Source organism: Diplotaxodon limnothrissa, linkage group LG16 (genome assembly GCF_057381915.1).
Source record: "Diplotaxodon limnothrissa isolate DT_005_m linkage group LG16, D_limnothrissa_male_GT1.1, whole genome shotgun sequence".
NCBI lineage: Eukaryota > Metazoa > Chordata > Actinopteri > Cichliformes > Cichlidae > Diplotaxodon > Diplotaxodon limnothrissa.
The window spans coordinates 38,891,765-38,910,282 of record NC_140611.1 but is presented as its reverse complement, the minus strand read 5'-3'; the positions used below and the strand labels follow the sequence as shown (position 1 = coordinate 38,910,282).

The 18,518-nt window shown below is 43.9% G+C and overlaps 1 protein-coding gene across 3 annotated transcripts in view; it reads left to right on the top strand.

Annotated features, from left to right (window-relative positions):
- myo1b (myosin IB) overlaps nucleotides 1-18,518 on the top strand; it is a 55,890-nt gene that overhangs the window by 13,000 nt on the left and 24,372 nt on the right. For all 3 annotated transcript variants that reach the window (XM_085373771.1, XM_085373770.1, XM_085373769.1), the window contains exons 4-7: nucleotides 12,835-12,929; nucleotides 15,063-15,167; nucleotides 16,623-16,669; nucleotides 18,156-18,219. In XM_085373771.1, the coding sequence (XP_085229897.1) occupies nucleotides 12,835-12,929; nucleotides 15,063-15,167; nucleotides 16,623-16,669; nucleotides 18,156-18,219 (311 nt within the window). The remainder of the gene's footprint in view (nucleotides 1-12,834; nucleotides 12,930-15,062; nucleotides 15,168-16,622; nucleotides 16,670-18,155; nucleotides 18,220-18,518) is intronic.

Here is an 18,518-nt window from a genome sequence, read left to right as displayed (position 1 = left end):
GGCACTCGTCAATTAGCCCGCTGTGTCTCTGGGCTGCGGCAGAAGCCCTCAGAGACTCCGACTGGAGGAGTGAGAGTGCTCTCGTCCCAGAGCAGACATACTCCCTGCAGACAAAAGCAAACTCTTTGGCTTTACTTTACAGCCGGAGCCGACACGACACAGTTTCAAGCTGCTTTCCCCCCTCCTGTTCGCTGGTCAGTGCCTGTCACGTCTCTCTCCTCTCACCGCACACAAAGAGGCTCAAGAAATCCTGCTGTCGACTTTTGTCTTTAACATTTTCATCATTGAATTCCACTTTGACTGCCGTTCAACCCCTTTATGATAAACGTTCCCCTGTATCCTTCTGTCATTATTTTGAAGGATGTTAAAGATGGAAATCATCAGAGCCGCGAGTCTCACGGTCAAACTGTGAAAGTAGCCAGAAATGTAAATGGCCAGCATGATTATCAGAGCATTACAAACAACAACACTGATTTTTGGCAGCGTGCAAGATTTTCAAAATAATCTCTTAACTGCATTTCCACTGGATCATTTAGGTCGTCGCACAGGGCTGAACAGCAGACCGTTTGCACTGCTAATATGAACTGAAAGGGTTTATTGCTGTAAAAAGACAGCCGTGCATGTTTGAGAAAAATGCATGGTTTCAACTCATCTTCCTGAAACTTTGAAAACTGGAACAATGAATAGAAGCCTGCGACTCTGTACAGGTCAAAAGGTTCATGGTAAATTAAAAAATGTGCGATATGCAGCAGGCAGAAGCCCCAGAAACAGGCTCTGCTACAAGCTTTTCTTTTCATGCTCTGCAAAAAGCATCAAAGCGTGCATCCCTGCAGAGGGAGCAAGAATAATACAACGTATGGATAATTGCTCACTAAAGATCATGGCCTCTTTAATGGGACAGACTCTTTAAGAAGAGCTCAAAGGCAGGTTATGTCAACATGCTTCATAAATTGATGTTAATCCTCGAGTCGGACCATCTGGACTCGGCTTTGCAGCACAGCATCGATCTCCTGTAATATTAAACCCTCAGTGTGGTCACATGCGTCCGCCCGGGCGACCAGCACTTGACAGAAATTTTACAAAATGTATGTAAATGTACTAAAACCTCAGGAGGTCAGTTTGAGTCATGCGATGCGTGTGGCTTCGTTCACTTCTTTCCATCTTGCAGCTGAATGTTTCCCATACTGACATTAGTTTTTTCCCCTTTTACACACAGAAAAGATGAAAAACGTGCTCGCTGCAGCTGGATAGCTGTGGTTTACAAATTCATTTGAATGTTGTTATTTGAATAGATTTGACTTGACTGGTATTCAAAGCAGAGCAGTGTTTCACAAACACAAAGGAAATCATCCTCAGTCACAGGAGTCGCCTTTTTGTTTTTAAAGAGCTGACGACACACTCGGCACGCCGCGTCCACTCAGTCTGCTCCTGGGTTGTTTTTGTATTTATTGTTTTTAAGCGTCGATCGGGACTCTGCTGTGATGCAGGCGAGGCCAGAGCGGAGCAGGAGAAATCAGCCAGTATGAGCGTGCATCATGATTTGCTTTGTTTCGTTTTTCCTTCTCGAATGCACAATATTTATGGACTCTAGAGAACCGAGTGTCCGGCTAATATTTTTAGATTAAAGATGACTCTCGGTTCTCTGCAGCGTTTCCAATTTTAAAACACAAGTTCCTGTTTTTGGTAACTCATTTAGCCTCTGCAGGAATATTAGCACACTGACTGGGCGGGTCTGTTGTGCTGTTGTGTTGTTGTTGCCTCACTGTGTGTATACCGGGTGTGTGTTTGCTGTAAGAGTAAGTTACATCGATGGCGTGCAGGTGGAAACGTATTTCGCACCTGCTCCTTTGGTCCCCAGACAAATTGTGATGTGTGTACATCAGCTGGAGGCAGACCTGCAGCTGGTCCCCTATCTGTAATGTTGTAAGTAGGCTAATTGACTGTTGAGCTCCCATCTTAATTATAATTATTATGAATAAACAGTGGCTGATGCCAGGCCAGAGAGCCGTGCAGTACATATTGATCAGTTTAGGAGAACCCGCGCAGCAGTTATCGAGCAGCCTGCAGTCTGATTCACGACCTGCACATTGCTCTGGAAGATTTTACAATATCCAGAGATGCTTTTGAATATGTATGCCTGTAAATTCTGCCCATGATGGCTCGTAACACCTTTTAATACTGAAGTTTAGGGGACTGTAAGTCTTTTTTGCTTTTTCCATTTTTCCTCTCTCTGTTCATAAAAATGGCTGAACGCAAGCCCGGATGGAGAGTTCGTTCGTAGTTCTGCGGAGCTGCACGGCCACACCCGTCTGCATGAATCTGTCCGCTCTTCTGTCTGCTGTCCAATTAAGTAAAATGCTCCCTGCCCAGATGAGGCACCTAATGATTAACTGGCAGGTGTTTTCCTCCTTTCAAAACACAGGCAGCCCATTAGAGATGAACTAATCAGTGGCCTTTCTTCACGCGCAGCAGCATGCAGATGGCCTGCAGTCCTGTATTGTCTGCCCCTTGCCACTTAGCCAGTCACAGATTGAGGCGTTTGCATGTGTGCATACGTTTCTGTGTATATGCACACACCTCTTTGGAAACTCTGAACAAACTCTGTCCTTGTCGTGTCCGGAAGTCCACATGTGGGCGCCGAGGTCGGGCGTAATGAGGTGAAACCTCGTGGATCAGCGTAGTCGGGTTACAGTTGTGTTTAAGCTTGGAGTTAACATTAAAGTCAGTGTCCTCTCTGAAGCCACCATTACTGTGTGCTGACAGTCAAGACAAGGATCACATTTTCCTAATGTTTAATAAAGTTTTGACTGAAGCGCTGACCACAGAGCTTCTTCACCATGGTGTGCATCAGCACTTTCAGCTGTCACGTCTGTGTCTTGACGTCAGTATTAAGATCTGTCTCAGCATGAGGCGCTCAAAAGTTAATCAAAACAATAAAGGAATACAATTACACTTCAAGTAGAGTTGTTTGATTTGAGCTTTGCTCTTCATTATTATTATTTTCCCACTGGTCCAGTCTAGAGCAGGGCGATATGGCCAAAAATATTTATCACGATATATATTTGAAAATTTGCGATAACGATATAACCGACGATATAATTGATGCGAGACAAAATACAACTCCACAACATTACTAGCGTAAAAAGACAACCTTCCATTTATTTTCACTTAAACAAGAAGCTGGTTTTTATGTACATTAAAGCTTTATAAAAATATAACAGTGCAAATGCAAATTCCTTGCTGAAAGTTTAACCAAAAGGCATTTCCAGTAGAAATGGGCTGACATATCCTGAGCATAACCATGTATAATATCCACTGAAGTTAAAAAGAGGTGCTTTGCAACATTAAACTGCAGTGTGCAGTACACATTTTTCGGACCATAAGGTGCACGGGATTATAAGGCACATTAAGCGAAACAAAGCAGTCAGATAAATCAAACTTTATTAAACTCATTCTTCTTGCTTCCTCCACTTCTGTACCATTGATTCATTAATGTTGAATTCTCTGGCAGCTGCTCTATTCCCATGTTGTTGCAGTATATTAATGACTAACCTCGTATTGTGGATGGATTATCTCAGTTGTTCTCCTGACTGAAGTTTGGTCCGTTTACAGCATCCTGCCATGCGATTGCATTTGTCTCTAACCATGAAGAACCTTCACGTTAACTTTTATAAGTGGAAAAGTGTTAGTGTTCGTCCTCCAGCTTCACTGTTTATGTTATGCTAACATAGCTGTGTCGCTAGCGATCACGTAGCACATCATTATATACCAGCTAGCCCAACTTCAGTAACCCTACAAACGTCACTGCTGTTTAGTTTCCTGTCTTCATTTATGTTGGAAGTGATAGCAGAGCTGTACGTTTGATTTTTTTTTCAGAAATCTCTCAGTCAGAACATGCTATATCATGCTTAGGTAACTAGCGAAACTAGCGAGCTAACTTCCGCTAGCTTCCTGCTAACTTCTAACTCCGTTAAATGTAATAACTTTTGTTTTCATGGATGCCTGGAAGTTAAACTTTATAGTTACACCTGGTAAAGCAGCAATGCTGATCGTTTTATTAAAGATGAAATAATTTAGACAGTTTCTCAGTGATGCTGCAGTGTTGTTTGACCTGAAGTATACGGAGTTTAGGACCCAGATTACTCCCAGATTTAAGAGCATCTTAGTCCGACAAATATGACAATAACAACGGCCGCTTGCATGTTCTGCAAAAAAATGTGCTTTGTCGTGTATCTGACGGACAAACACCAAACCAGTTCCACATCACTGAAGTTGCACCATTTTTACAAACCAATTCTGGTTCATCTGTTTCACTCAACAATCGGCCATGTGCGTATGAAAACAAAGGCACTGCGCATGCGCGTTTTACTCCCATTCTATCGCGATATTTCATTTTCCTATCGTTGCCTAACATTATACCGGTATTACCGTGAACGGTATAATATGGCCCAGCCCTAGTCCAGTCATATTAAGCATAATGTGAAGGACCTGCAGCATCTGTTAGAAGCACTGGTGACATAAATCATTGTTATTACACTTTTAATAGAAAGACTTGTGCTCTCGAGGTCAAAGGTTGGGTATCACATGTAAACTAACTGTACTGCCTGTCTGATAACAGTCATATATCAGATCTCTCAATGCGACCCTGTAATGTTTAATTACACTACGTATAACGCGTTAACCCTTCTCCACGAGTTTACAACTGTTTCATCCTTCTCACAGATTTCAGCTTTCACTTCCTTTTTTCACTCTGATCCAGAAATTTTCAGCTTCTGCTAGTATTTTATTTATTTTGAACAAGATATGGTTGGAAAAAATAAAGTTTACTCACTGGATGTGGACTTCAGAGTCATTTACTGCAGGATGATATCACACCTGTGCTATCTAACACTAACCAAAAGGCAATATGTGGATTTATGCATGTTATAAATTATATGAAATAAGGACACAGTACATATTATTGAATATTTGCACAGCTCGAGCTGTTGGGTAACAAACGAGTCACATGGACTGTTCTGGTGTTATAATACTGTGTTCAAGGACGCCTTGGTAAGTTGCACCTCAGAACCTGCATGTAGGTGGATTTAAGTGGGCACTTGTTGAAATGGCACTTTGACTCAGGTGGGCAGCGTGAGTCCTCTCCAGCATGTGTGTTGGCGTAATGGTGAGACGATAGAAAACGTGTGTGTGTTCCTTTTTCCACCCACCTCATCAACCCAAGAATAAAATGCAAATGTGTTCAACTGGATAATGCAAGAATTTCTAATCAGTTGCTGCATTCGTGCATGCAGGCAGTACTCTGGCTGCTTATATCATTAGAAAAATGCAGTACAGTGTACACGCACTGATTAGGAGCCTGTAGAGCTTAAGCAGCCCATCAGGTTGAAACTGAAAAAATGGCTAATAAATGCAGAATAAACGAATTATTTTTCAGACGTCATGACGGTAATAACCTCCCGTTGCCCCTGAGGAGAGCAGTCCCTTACATCCTGCTTCTTGCTCACGTTGGGCCCCTGTTGCTTGTTACTGAACGTACAAACCGTGAGATGAAAAACGTGTCTGTGTTAAGTATGATCGTGCTGGTTTTGACTCTTGATTTGTGCTGTAATTCTACATGAGCAGTTTTCATCTTTTTGATGCCATGAGACTAAAAACCCTGCTGTCAGTGTTTAATTTAGAAAGCTTTAGATTTTCCCCATCTTCAAAGACGATACGTTTACCTGCCAATAGTTTAACACGATACAGATTAAACACTGCTGCGGCTGATAGTTATTGCTTCGGCGAGCATATATTTTTTTTTAAATGGATTTGCTCTGTGTGTCAGCGTCCAAATCCATTGTAAACTCTGCCTATTCATAGTCAGAACAATGGGTGCAGCTTTTATCTGTGTACACAGCTTGCATAACAAAATATGTGAGGCATACCGAAACGCAGGCAAATAGATAAGACTCGTATTAGCTGCGTGCAATATTGTTCCAGCGTCCAACCTTATATCTCCGACAATAATAAGATTTATTTATATTATTGTGTGCTGAAGAGCCTCAATAGAAGCGAGCACACACCGCATGCTTTAATTAATTTTTTGCAGGTGCTCAGTAAGTATTATCTGCCCCGAACAACACACAGACACACAAAGTAAACTCCCACAAACTGATGTCTTATTAACTGTCACACATAATAATCTCACTAAGACTGAGAGTAATAACAAACTGGTTTATGTGTTATTATGAGGCAGATCATTTATTTACATTTTGATATAACAACGACGTACATCATTATATAAACTCGTATTTCTAAGGCCACACCGGCCCGGACAGATTTGAAAACGGCGTTTCCTTCCGAAAGCGCGCCGCGTCCACACTAGTGTTTTCGGTCTTTTTCACACAGTTGTGCGTCCACTTTGAAACGGCTGAAAACATTAAGTTCCAGTCCTGCGCATGCGTGAAGCGCAAGAAGATTCGACCTGCCTCATTTCCGTCTGCCGCTTATTTACTTTCCGGCTCTTTGAAACGTTGCAGCAAAATGTGGAGGAAAAGCAGCGAGTTTTTTAAATGGACTCACAATGAGGTGGAGTTGTTGCTGCGAGTAACACAAAAGTACAAAGTTGCAAAAGCGAGTGAGAATTAAAGAATTTGAAGAAAAGCTCTCAGGAGCGCGTGCAGGCTGATATTAATCTTTAATAGAGCTGTCAAACAAAACAGCTGCTGTGTAACGCCCTCCGCTGTCTTTGTTTAATTAGTCACATGACTGCATCACATGACTAACATGTGTCATCATTTTAGAAAGTCTCCATTTTTGCTGTCCACACTGCGATGTATGTATGTATGCGCTTTTGAGAGTGTTTTGAAAACGCCGTCTCAGCGTGGACGGGAGAAAAAGTTTTCAATCGAAAACGCATTAGTGTGGACGTGGCCCAAATCTGTCTGTGAGCTGTGAGTTATTACTGCCAGTCACACTTGACAGACCCAAAGAGCCTGACCCCAGGCCCCAAAGGTCGAGCTGATGGCGTTACATGGAGAGATGTAGGGATGATTATCAGGGCCAAGCTTGATTTTTGCATGGATTGTAGACCTTGGACATTGGAATTAATTTATTGAGAACAAAGGTTGCATATTAAGCAAATGACTATGAATAGGAACATTTTATTATTGAGATTGACACCAGTGTATTATGTAAGGTTTAATGAGGCGTCATAGCAAGTAACAAAGTAGACGTGTTATTAGAGCACACAGACTCAAGAGAAGCAATTTTGTCGTGTTGTGTCCAACAAATCGAGATTTGAAATGACTTTGGGAAACCATCAACAATGCAGCTTTTGGGTGAAGAAGAGAGGGAACATCTGGCCTGCTGTCAGCTCCCGGTTCAAAAGCCCGCGTCCATGATGGCACGACATTAGCGACTTGCACATATGCTGTATGATAAACAAGTTTTGCAGCATATGCTGCCGTCCAGATAATGTTGCTTTCAAAGCAGCCTTGCTTATCTTAGTATTCTACCTTTATTACAACAGCATGGCCAGGTAGCAAGAGTCTCTGTGATAAACCGGCCGACCTGCAGTCCTAGTCTGTCGCCCACTGAAACAAAATAAATGAACACGTTTATCTCAGTACCAGCAGCCACGTACTTAAATACTGAGATTTGTTTTGCATTTAAAGGCCTCTGAGCCTGTAGTGACCAGGAGCCCTGAAGAGAGGAAGTCCTCAAACCTGACTGGACGGCGCTTTCGAAGCTATAAAAAGCTGTTTCCATCATGCTGTCTGCAGCTCGGCACATGTGGCCATCTTTTACACAATTGTTACTTTCAAGGTTCTTTTGCTTTCCTTAAAATTTTCCTTTGCATAAATTCTCATGACACCATTCAAACCTTTTATTATAGATTTGAATATGTGTGTGTGCATGAAAAATATGTATTAAAGCATATTCACAAAAGCCTGATGCCAGAGATTGATAAAATTCTTTGCTTGAATGCGTCTTTGAGGATGTTTGCTACCTTGCTCAACCTGCTGTTTTCCTGCTTTCTCACTGATCGCATACACAGCTCGGACTGGTGTTTTCCTCGGCTCTGGAACACTAAATTGCTGTGTGGTAAAATAAATTAAAGCTGTAGATCCTTTCAAAGTTTGATGTATGGGTGGATGGTATCAATGAGCAATTTAGCCAAGGTCTTAGACGACCTAGTGTTGAATAAATTATAGAGCTGTGGCAGCTGTGCTTAACTATGAACTTTCAATTTAGTAAGTTATAGGTGTTCCTTATTGCACGCTGCACATTTCGAATCCTCCTTTGATTATGAGACAGTAGTCATATTCTTCTTCTTTGTTAGATGCTCGTCCTGTGAGCTGATCTTTTCCTTACCACCTGTTTTACAGAACAGCATTGTTTTACTTGGTGTGCAGATGGTGCACATCTGTTAGGATCAAGATCTTTTGTGTGCATGTGCGTATCCGCTCTCTTGCCCACCCACACCACAAGGTTAAACTCTCCAAGCATGTGCCACTGAATTTGCGCGTCCCTGTGTTTCTTGCAGCACTCACCCACTCTTCCACCTGGCCGTACAGCGTCAGGAAAGAGTTGTTTCCTTGGCTTCTTCTTTGGAGCGCGGCGGATTTCCTGCAGAGGAGCCAGGTCACGCTGAGATCACAGGCTACTGTGCTGCCCCCTCCTATGCATGGAAACGAGTAACAATAACTACCACTGCAGGGCAAGATATGAAACGATTTTTTGGAAAATGACTTCGCAAATGTGCAAAAGGCGGCACGATGACACGGCTAAGAGCCCCTGAGTAAGATGATCATTAATTGGGGACAGCCTTTTATCTTCCAGTAGCTGGGTGGGCTCCAGGCCATACATTACAGCTTCATCACCATCTATCCTGACATTAAAGTATGTTCAGTCTCTCCTCAAAGTACTCCACCCTTGAAATTCAGGTCACCAACCTCCTGTGCTACCAGAGGCTGGTGGTAAAAGAACTGAAGGCACTATTTTCTGCTGCTTACCTCATGCCAGTGTGGCTTTGTGTTCACCGCTGCCACGTGCACGTCCAAATTACAGCCTGCAGGCAGATGTCTAGGGGAGGTGCCAAGCAGCGCTTACAGCCCAAGGCCTGATCCCAGCCTAACCCCCATCTCCACGCACTGATCAGGGAGGCCTCTGGGGGGTTTTTAGTCCTCACTCTCTGTTTTCTCTCTCAAGGTCTTGATGCTTCATCACTTCACAACTCTAATTGCTGTTTAGACTCATTTCCCAGCTTTATGTTGCTCTCTTATTTGTAAATATGCACATTTTTATTTATTTTTTGTCCATTTAATAAAAATACAGAATAATTATTATCACAAACTGTAAGTTGAGACAAATTACTGGTGATTAAATGTTTTATTTCTTCAATTTTAAGATGCAAATCTTGTGAAGGTTTGGGTGTGGCTTGTTTCTGCTGACCTCTATTCATATTATAATTACGAATATGAATAGCAAGTGTGTGTGTGTGTGTGTGTGTGTGTGTGTCTCTCACTGGGACAAGTCCGTGGCAAAAGACCCCCACTCTCCTATTTTACGCCCCCTGCCCTCTCCTGGTACACTCGCCCCTTCCCCCGGGCCCACAGGCTTCCTCTGGGGGGGATAATTGTGTGATGGTTTGCTCATTGTCAGGATCAGGTCAGGCAACAGGAGTGTTTTCACAAAGCAGACATCTGCTGTGCTCTGCTGCCGTTTTCAGCAGTGACGTAATGTCCTGTGGCAGGTCTCGTCCATGCAACCCCGTTGGATTGGTTGTACAGGAGAGGGCAGGGGGGTGGGCTGTGATCAGAGCTTGTGGGGGTGGGGATTGAATTAGAGGCTTATACTTGGGGACAGAAAAAAATAATGCTGCTAGCTGGAAGTTGGTTTCAGTTCCCTGCAAAAACGTAACATTCACGGTTAATTTCACACTCAGTGTTTCTGACCTGGAGGATGCGTGGAAATAAATCCACGGGACGACGAAGTGTAACCTTCAGATATGACTATATCTATAAACCTGTTTTGGCTTCCTGTTAAATCCAGAATTCAAAATCCTGCTCCTCACATACAAGGTCTTAAATAATCAGGCCCCATCTTATCCTAATGACCTTGTAGTACCATATCACCCTATTAGAGCACTTCGCTCTCGCTCTGCAGGCCTACTTGTTGTTCCTAGAGTATTTAAAGTAGAATGGGAGGCAGAGCCTTCAGTTTTCAGGCCCCTCTTCTGTGGAACCAGCTTCCAGTTTGGATTCAGGAGACAGACACTATCTCTACTTTCAAGATTAGGCTTCAAACTTTCCTTTTTGCTAAAGCATATAGTTAGGGCTGGACCAGGTGACCCTGAATCCTCCCTTAGTTATGCTGCAATAGGTGTAAGCTGCTGGGGGACTCCCATGATGCACTGGGTGTTTTTGTTATTAATCTCTGTCTCTCTTCCACAGCATGTCTTTATCCTGTCTTCCTTCTCTCTCCCCAACCAATTGCAGCAGATGGCCCCGCCCCTCCCTGAGCCTGGTTCTGCTGGAGGTTTCTTCCTGTTAAAAGGGAGTTTTTCCTTCCCACTGTCGCCAAAGTGCTGGGTATTTCTCTGTATGTGTTATTGTAGGGTCTACAGTAAAGCACTGTGAGGCGACTGTTGTTGTGATTTTACGCTGTATAAATGAAATTGAATTGGCAAACTGTTGTCCTGGATGCCTACAGCACATCTGGGTTATTATTTATTAGCCATATTTACAGGACTCCAGGGTAAATAAATGGACTGAATGGGAGTTTAACTGGAATCCTGTTCTTTGGTGTGGTATGGTTTCTCTGGGTTCCTTCATATTAGTTCACAATTGTTTGCGGGCCTGCACTGGGGGCTGTTAAAGGAGAGGCCTGGCAGCAGGGCCGAATGAGGTCTGATCCAAATCAATGTGTGATGGTGCACAACCTTGAGCTCCATTAGCCCGCCTGAGCTTTAACTTCATATTGTGGTCTGGAATACATTCACTAGGCTGTCTATCTCTGGCACTCTCTCTGTCATGGCTTCCTACTAGCAATCAACTTCTTTACAAATCAGGGGTCAGTGTTAGTTCAGTGTGTGATTGCACGCTTTAAAGTTCGGCTCCGTGCAGCCCCGGCCTCACTAATGCATTCGCTGCTTCACCCAAAATTAGATTTAGGCAGGAGTTTCATTTTCCACGTCTTGGTGGATTTCTGAAAGCTGGAGCAGGGATTACAGAATGATGCCGGACAGCCTTTGCACAAACTCGAATGATGACACTTCCTTTAGAAATCGCTTTGAACCTAATTTAACTGGTTTTAAAGCCAGATGGTTGGAGCTCATTTTGATGTGCAGAGTACTTGAATCTGACAACAGCATTGCCTCTACAAATAAATGTAACCTCAGCAAGCGTTCAGAGTTCAGACCCAGTGCCCAATGGTAGTGCTGCGTGTCAGCATCCGTGAATGTCACATTCTTCCCTGCGTTCACGTCGGGTGCACTTTGTGCATATAAATTCTTGATTTGGGATATTACCGAGACCTGGGACTTTTCGAGTGTTCCCACCCTCCAGGCAGGAATAAGAGCAAATTAGACGCTGGGGAGAGGCTGTTTCTGAAGCATTCCTCCAAAGTGACCTAGAGCTATGTTTACCCTTTACTCAATGTGAAATGTAAGACTTAAAGATGTTGATCTTTGCTTGATACTCGAAAAGCTGGGAGATTAAGACCTTGATGCTTTCAATGTTATCAGAACTAAGAGAGTCTTGTTGTATCTGTAGAGATCTTGGGGACTCTCGGGGTCACGTGAGCAGCGAGGTCGTCTGTTTGAAATGAGCTTAAGACAAAATTTGTGTTATCCCAGTTTCTTTCCAGTGACACCCCCACAATACATCAGCCTTTACTTAATCCTGCCGGAGCTCATAATGGAGGTCTTAGATGATCCGATATTGCAAATCCACTCTATCTTTTCCTGCGCACACACACACACACACACACACACACACACTGCTTTGGACCAAATTCCTGAATCAAGCCAAAGTACGGGCCGGAACAGCTGATTTGCCGTCTCGTGTCCTGTTGGAGGAGAAAGTTGGACGCAGCTCTTGCCGCGCTGTGAACGACTGTTTGCCAAATGGAAGCTGTAAAAAGTTGTTGTCGCAGGCGTCTCCTTAGCGCTCTTTCTTTGTGGGAATATCGTGTCAGAATTATAGACCATTTTGCCACAAGAGATAAAAAGCTGTCACTGCGATATGGCCCTCGTACATCCACACCCTGATCTCAGACCATCACAGGGGATTTCCTGCATTAAGAGAACAAATAATGTATTGTTGTGGAACTGAGTGGGGGCGAAACTGTAGTTTCACTTTTCCTTTGTGTTGTTGTCCCAGAATGTAAGACGTAGGGTTTTTTTTAACCTTTGTATCATTAATTATCCACCCAGGTCGGTTTCACGTAGACTGCTTTCATTATTCGGGGACCTCTCGAGGTTTTATTAAAGCAGGCAGATTCCTAAAAATGCATTTTATATGTAAAGGTTTCAATATGTGTATAAATATACAACAAATCAGAGTCGCTGTGACATCATTTTAATAATTAAGTTTTGTCAGAGCCAAATCCCGAGCCAAATAAAGCTGCAGCTCACTGCACGTCTGTGCATGTCCAAGATGTCCCGATCCAAGCCAGTGATCCCACGTGCTGGTGATTAGTGTAGACGCCATGCAGCCTGGCACATAAGCGTGCAGCGTGTGTGAACGACCTCTAACTGCCCTCACCCACAAAATGTCAGAGAATATACGTGAACAGCAGTTAGCTGTGTGCAAATGTAACGTGGAGGCTTTCGGGTTTGTGCTTTTGCAGCTACGCTTTGGCAGACGAGGCCTACCGCTCGCTGAGGGACCAGGACAAGGACCAGTGCATTCTCATCACAGGGGAGAGCGGAGCTGGGAAAACTGGTAAATGCTCAGTTTTTTTTGTTGTGTCATAACTTCAGAGCAGGTAACGGGATCACCTCACCACACTGAACGAACACCTTCAATCAGGCTCTAACAGAGTGTCTAACACTTCATGTGCTCAGCGGTTCTTTGTTTTAAATGTAGTCATAACTTGTAAAGAAGCCGATAAGGGCTGTGGGATGTAATCCTCCATAAAAGGGAGCTGATGTCAGTTTTGTTTTGAGAACATCGTGTTGGGACATGAAACTAGATAATGACTCTGCTCACATAAAGTCATGGCGGTAGACATATTACAGCAGCAAACACACGGCTGTGGTTTCCTCATATTTGTGAAATTATGTATATTCAGAGCCAGTCAGTCACATTCACACTGTTATGAACACTTAAAGGCTGGACTTTCCATCAGACTGAAGCCTTTTTCCATATTGTGTGGTTTTTATGATGGTGTATCCATGTTCTGGAGCAGTTTCACATACTGTACAGAAACACAAGAGGATGGTATTTCCTGTGCTGTGTCACAGGTAACAGCAGTATGCATCTGACTGCGTGTTGGCTCTGGGAGTGCTGCTGCAGCTCAGTGCAGCTGCAGACATTCATTCATACTTTGAGTTCAAACTCTGACCTGTTCGCACGGCCAACGTTGTCCCGAAGAACGTTCTGGCTCGGTGAGACGTGGCAGCAGCCCGAGTAAGCTGTACAAAATCCCTACATGCATTTATAAGGCTGTGCAAAACAACCTTAATGACCTCAGACTGTTATGTTTTCATTTTTCTAAAGCTGTACTTTATTTGTCGTATTTTTTGAGGGCTTTTCAGACCTCTCCATCATCCTACATCACCCCCTAAAAATCTGAATACACTGAACACCACATGTTTAAGCAACAAGTTGCATTATTAATAAAGCTAAGAAGTTCCAGCATATCAATACATTTCCTTTGTGTAACCTGCTTTCAAACTCTTGCTATGCTGATCTCTGACAGGAGCTCCGATTTCCCAGCAGAACTTTGCCTGCAGCCTTTGTCAGCACTGTGTAGGAATATATATTATCCATAACCAGGATTATTTCTCGGTGATGCATCAGTGGCGTCCACCACGGGGGGCACAGTGCAGTCAGACCGGCCGTGTTCTGTTCTGTAGGATGCACCAGGCTTTATTCCAACTCCAAACCTCTCCTGGTTGTTGGAGGGAAAAGAAAAAACGACTCCGAGGAGCCGTTTCTGCAGCCAAGTCGGAGATAAATTTGGATTTCGGTAATCCCATCAGTCCCGAAGCTCTGCAGTGAAACGAGGCCATCAAAACCAACCCTATCGATATGGGTCATTGACATTAAAGTGTGATAGGGGTTTCTTTTTTCAGGCTCTCTCTGACTGTGGCTTCTATAAAGGGGATGTGACCAAAATTATTATCAGATTCCATCTCAGTGTGCAGGAGACATAACAGTTTTTATTGTCTGCAGACGGAGTACGTTTACTTTCCTAACCTGAGAGATAACAACGTGAGGATTAAAGTCCTCAGCTTGTAACTCAGAAAAGTTTTTTCCTACGTTTAGATAAAAGTACGTGTCCCGAGCTGTTTGCCAGACTAATCAGGAATCTGTACCGACGACTGCTCTGAAGGTCTTTCCTGTCCTTGCCTGGCACGCCGCACGCATCGCCGGTTCTGGGTCACCGTCCGCTCTCTGGTCAGGAGAGACGATCCTGATGCCAGCCGTCGTCCGACGAGGCTTGTCGCTTGTTCAGACAGGACATGTAGCTTTTTGAGCCAAGCAGAGAATTATTTTTGGGGAAACGTGTCTTAGTTGCAGCACGCTGTGCTGGAGCATTTTTAAATCACTTTCAGCTCCACAGAAAGTTTTATTCCCGTGCTTTCCCCTGGCTTTCAGTGTAACCATAGTATGAATGATGATAATGTGATGCAATTCTGGTCACCGTGTAATTTAACAAAGCAAGTCTTTATAACGGGACCTCCTCCTCTGCTCTGCACCCTAACGAACGGTCCACACCCTGCTCTGATGGCTGTCGGGGGGGATGATGTAAGGGGGATTTTTATAGGGGATGGTGAAACAGGTCGACATCTCTGCACTTGTCCCTCAGTCATGTGAATCACATTATATTTATCTGTGTGTGTGTTTCAGAGGCCAGTAAGCTGGTAATGTCGTATGTGGCAGCGGTGTGTGGGAAGGGCCACGAGGTGAATAAGGTCAAGGAACAGCTGCTGCAGTCCAATCCCGTGCTGGAGGGTGAGTGAAGATGCCCAAGCTGCGTCCCAATTCAGGAGCTGGGTTGTCTGAAGTTCACGTTTGGAGGGTGGATGTGTGTTGAGGGGTTGCCAGAGCTGCTCTAATTCAAGAGATCTTCAAAGTGCAGCTGAGAAAAGCAGCTTTCTTTACTCGGCGTTTAGGAAACGAGAAGACTGTGCAGGATATTTGCAGCCCGACTGTAAATGCACTGCAAACCGCTGCATGAGAGCGTTTAATGATGGTCTTTGATATTTTGGCTTGATTTCCAAATGCACAATACACCAAAACAAAAATGCAAAGCTCCTGGCAGTTAGTCACACAACCTACAAAACATTTCTTTTAGCTAGCTTAGCTAATCTGTAAACACAGATGATTATATAACCATGGAAATGTAATCACAGGCAAGTTAACTCATCCGCAAAATAACTTTAGGGATCTTATAAATACTGTATAATACACTTTTTTATTTTCTTAGCTAAACGGGACGCTACACACACACGCACTCATTCCCACAGCTCAGTTCTGGCACACAAACAGCTGTATTTTAATTGGGGGCAGTGGACAGGAAATGCCCATGAATGATGAAGCTGTATGCCCGGGTTGCTGCAGAAAACCCCGCACATCTGCAAGAGTTTAGCTCACGTCAGTCTAATTGCCCTAACACTGAGAAGGGGGAAAGGGAACAGAGTCACGCTTAACACGACGGATCCGTCACGCTCGCGCTCTGCGACACGATACGCGTTGGTTTCGTTCTTTGTCGCCCTCGGTTTCTTTTCATTTACGTCTCTTTATCTTCCTCCAGCCCTCTCCTTCCCCGTCCTCCTCTCCCTCTGGCTGCCATTGTGCCAGACTAGCAGCCCACACATTCACAGCAACCGCCGACTTAAATGCACATTAATCAGCTGTTATCAGCAATTAAGCAGTTATGCTAATAGCGCTGTGATGCGTGACACGTTAATGGCATCTTTATGTAGAAATGTGGTGTGAAGCCAATGGAAAGGTCGTAGCAGGGAGATGTTCTGAAAGGCCTGATTGTGCACGAAACACAAAGTTGTTTGTGTCAAAAATGAATATTTAATGAACCCTTTAGTTACGTTTATTTACAAGCAGGAGCCCGCATTGAAGCACTTTTTGAACGTGGCGTGACATCAAGGTTCAGCCCGCCCTAAGCCTGCAAAGCCCTGGTGCTTTGCTTAATCCACCCAGAATTATGGGGCCTCATCAGTACAAATGGCTTTGACATCCAGGCCATGTATGATTGACAGCTAGCTGGACTCGGGCACGAGGTTAGGGATCATTATGAAGGTTTTGAATATTCTTAATGGCCTCTCTGCAATGCATCGGCGGTAACTTTACTCTGAGGTTATTTGCACAAGCTTTGCATTATTTGTAAAGCTTTCTGAATCCATTAGTTTAATTATTTGTGTCTGATTTTTCTTTTTTTCCTCTCTTCAGCTTTTGGAAATGCCAAAACTGTAAGAAATGACAACTCTTCCAGATTTGTAAGTATGCAGGACGAGCTTCTGTGGTTTGGAAAAATGATCTCGTGACACACATTCTTTTTCAGAAAGCTTTTGTTTCTTGAATACTTGGTGTGCATGTCCTGTGTGCTTATACTGTTTGTGTTTATGGCAACATTACTCCAGAACGTGTTTTCATGCATGTGAGGTAGTTTGACTATCATGCATGTGAATATGTTTTTTCAAATACAGGTGATATTTCTTGGTGTCCTCCCTGTGTTCCCATGTAATCTGAGACCCTGGATCTTCCCAGTAGACGGGTCCACACGCCCCCTCAGTCTGAGCAGGCTTTGCACATTTGATATAGTACATGTGCACATGCCTCAGGAAATGCTCTTTACATAAAGCGAGCAGGACGAGGCCTTTCACCTACACTGCGCCGCCCGTTCCTCTGCGTCTCGTATCTCTCTGAATCTGATTGTTGGAAAAGCAGGAGAAATTTAATGCCTATCTCTAACATAGGTCTGGCGTCATAAGGGTGATTAAGTAGCTGCTTTGGTCCTTGGAGAGACACACACACACACACACACACACACACACACACACACACTGCAATTTCAATGTTACAATGTTACAATGTAACAATGTAACTGCAGTTGTAACATTGCCTTTGTTTTCCTCAAACTGCCCAGTTCAGTATTTTGGGGACGTCTGATCTCCTGTGATTTCCATCGCTGTTCATTTCTAAATGTTTCTAACATGAATGTTTAGTTAGCTGCAGTTTCTTCAAAGAGAAAAAGTCACTTCATCTTAGCAGCTGGCAGTCCATCCCAAAAAAGTCTATTTCAGTAACACCCCAGCCCCCCAGGACTGAACTTTGTTCTCCTTCTTGTGCCTGACGCTCGATTATTGTAAAAGAAAACGATTCTCCCAGCGTGTGCCAGCTCGCAGGCGAACTGCCAACCTACCTGTCGTGTCCCAGTTTTTGTGTCACCGTGCACACGGTTTTTAATCATCCGCCTACTTTTAGATGGCAGCACATGCCGGTGCACGGACATGCAGTTGTAGTGGTGAGCGTTATAACGGATTATGACCCTGATCTGTTTATATTTAGCTAACCTTCGCAGCAACCTCAGGCCCGCTCACCAGATATCAGCTCATCAGAGCGCCATCGGTTGATCAGAAAACTATAAGTCAAGCTGGCTCTTCATTTTGCTGAGTGCAGCAGGCTTATTGAGTTTGGCTAAAACCCATTTACCAGCAGAGCTTGGCCTGTTCAGAGGAGCTGTCTGCTATTAATACATCAGAGGAGGGAAAAAGCCCAAACACAGGACTCTCTGTCTCAACTTCCAGGTTTCAGAGAGAGTCAGAAAAAAGGCCTGAATGTCATTTTTTAAAAAGAGGTCACGCCTCCCTGTTATCTTTAGGTGCTCGGAGTCCTTACACTTCTCCGACCGACTGAATCTATACGACGTTTTTAAAAATAGACAATGGCAATAAAATCTAACTGCTGCTCTTTGACCCTCAGGGAAAGTACATGGACATTGAGTTTGACTTCAAAGGAGATCCCCTGGGCGGAGTCATCAGTAACTGTGAGTAATAAAATGGAAAGAAAGCTTCTTTTTTTTCCCTGATTGATATTTTAAATATTTGTAAATCACATTCCTCCGAAAACGCCGTCATTCCAGCCTCGTCTTTCCCCCCTCGGCTCCTTGGCAGTGTTTTGGTTTGATCTCGCCTCTGTTCACATTGTTTTGTCTGAGCTGGTTTCCCCGGCAGAGGTCACAGAAACAAAGACGGAAGCTGACAGCCGAGGCACAAATGAACCTCTGTCTGCTCGCCTGAGTCAGTCAGACACAAAGATGGTCTGTGAGAAGCAGCTGCTGACATG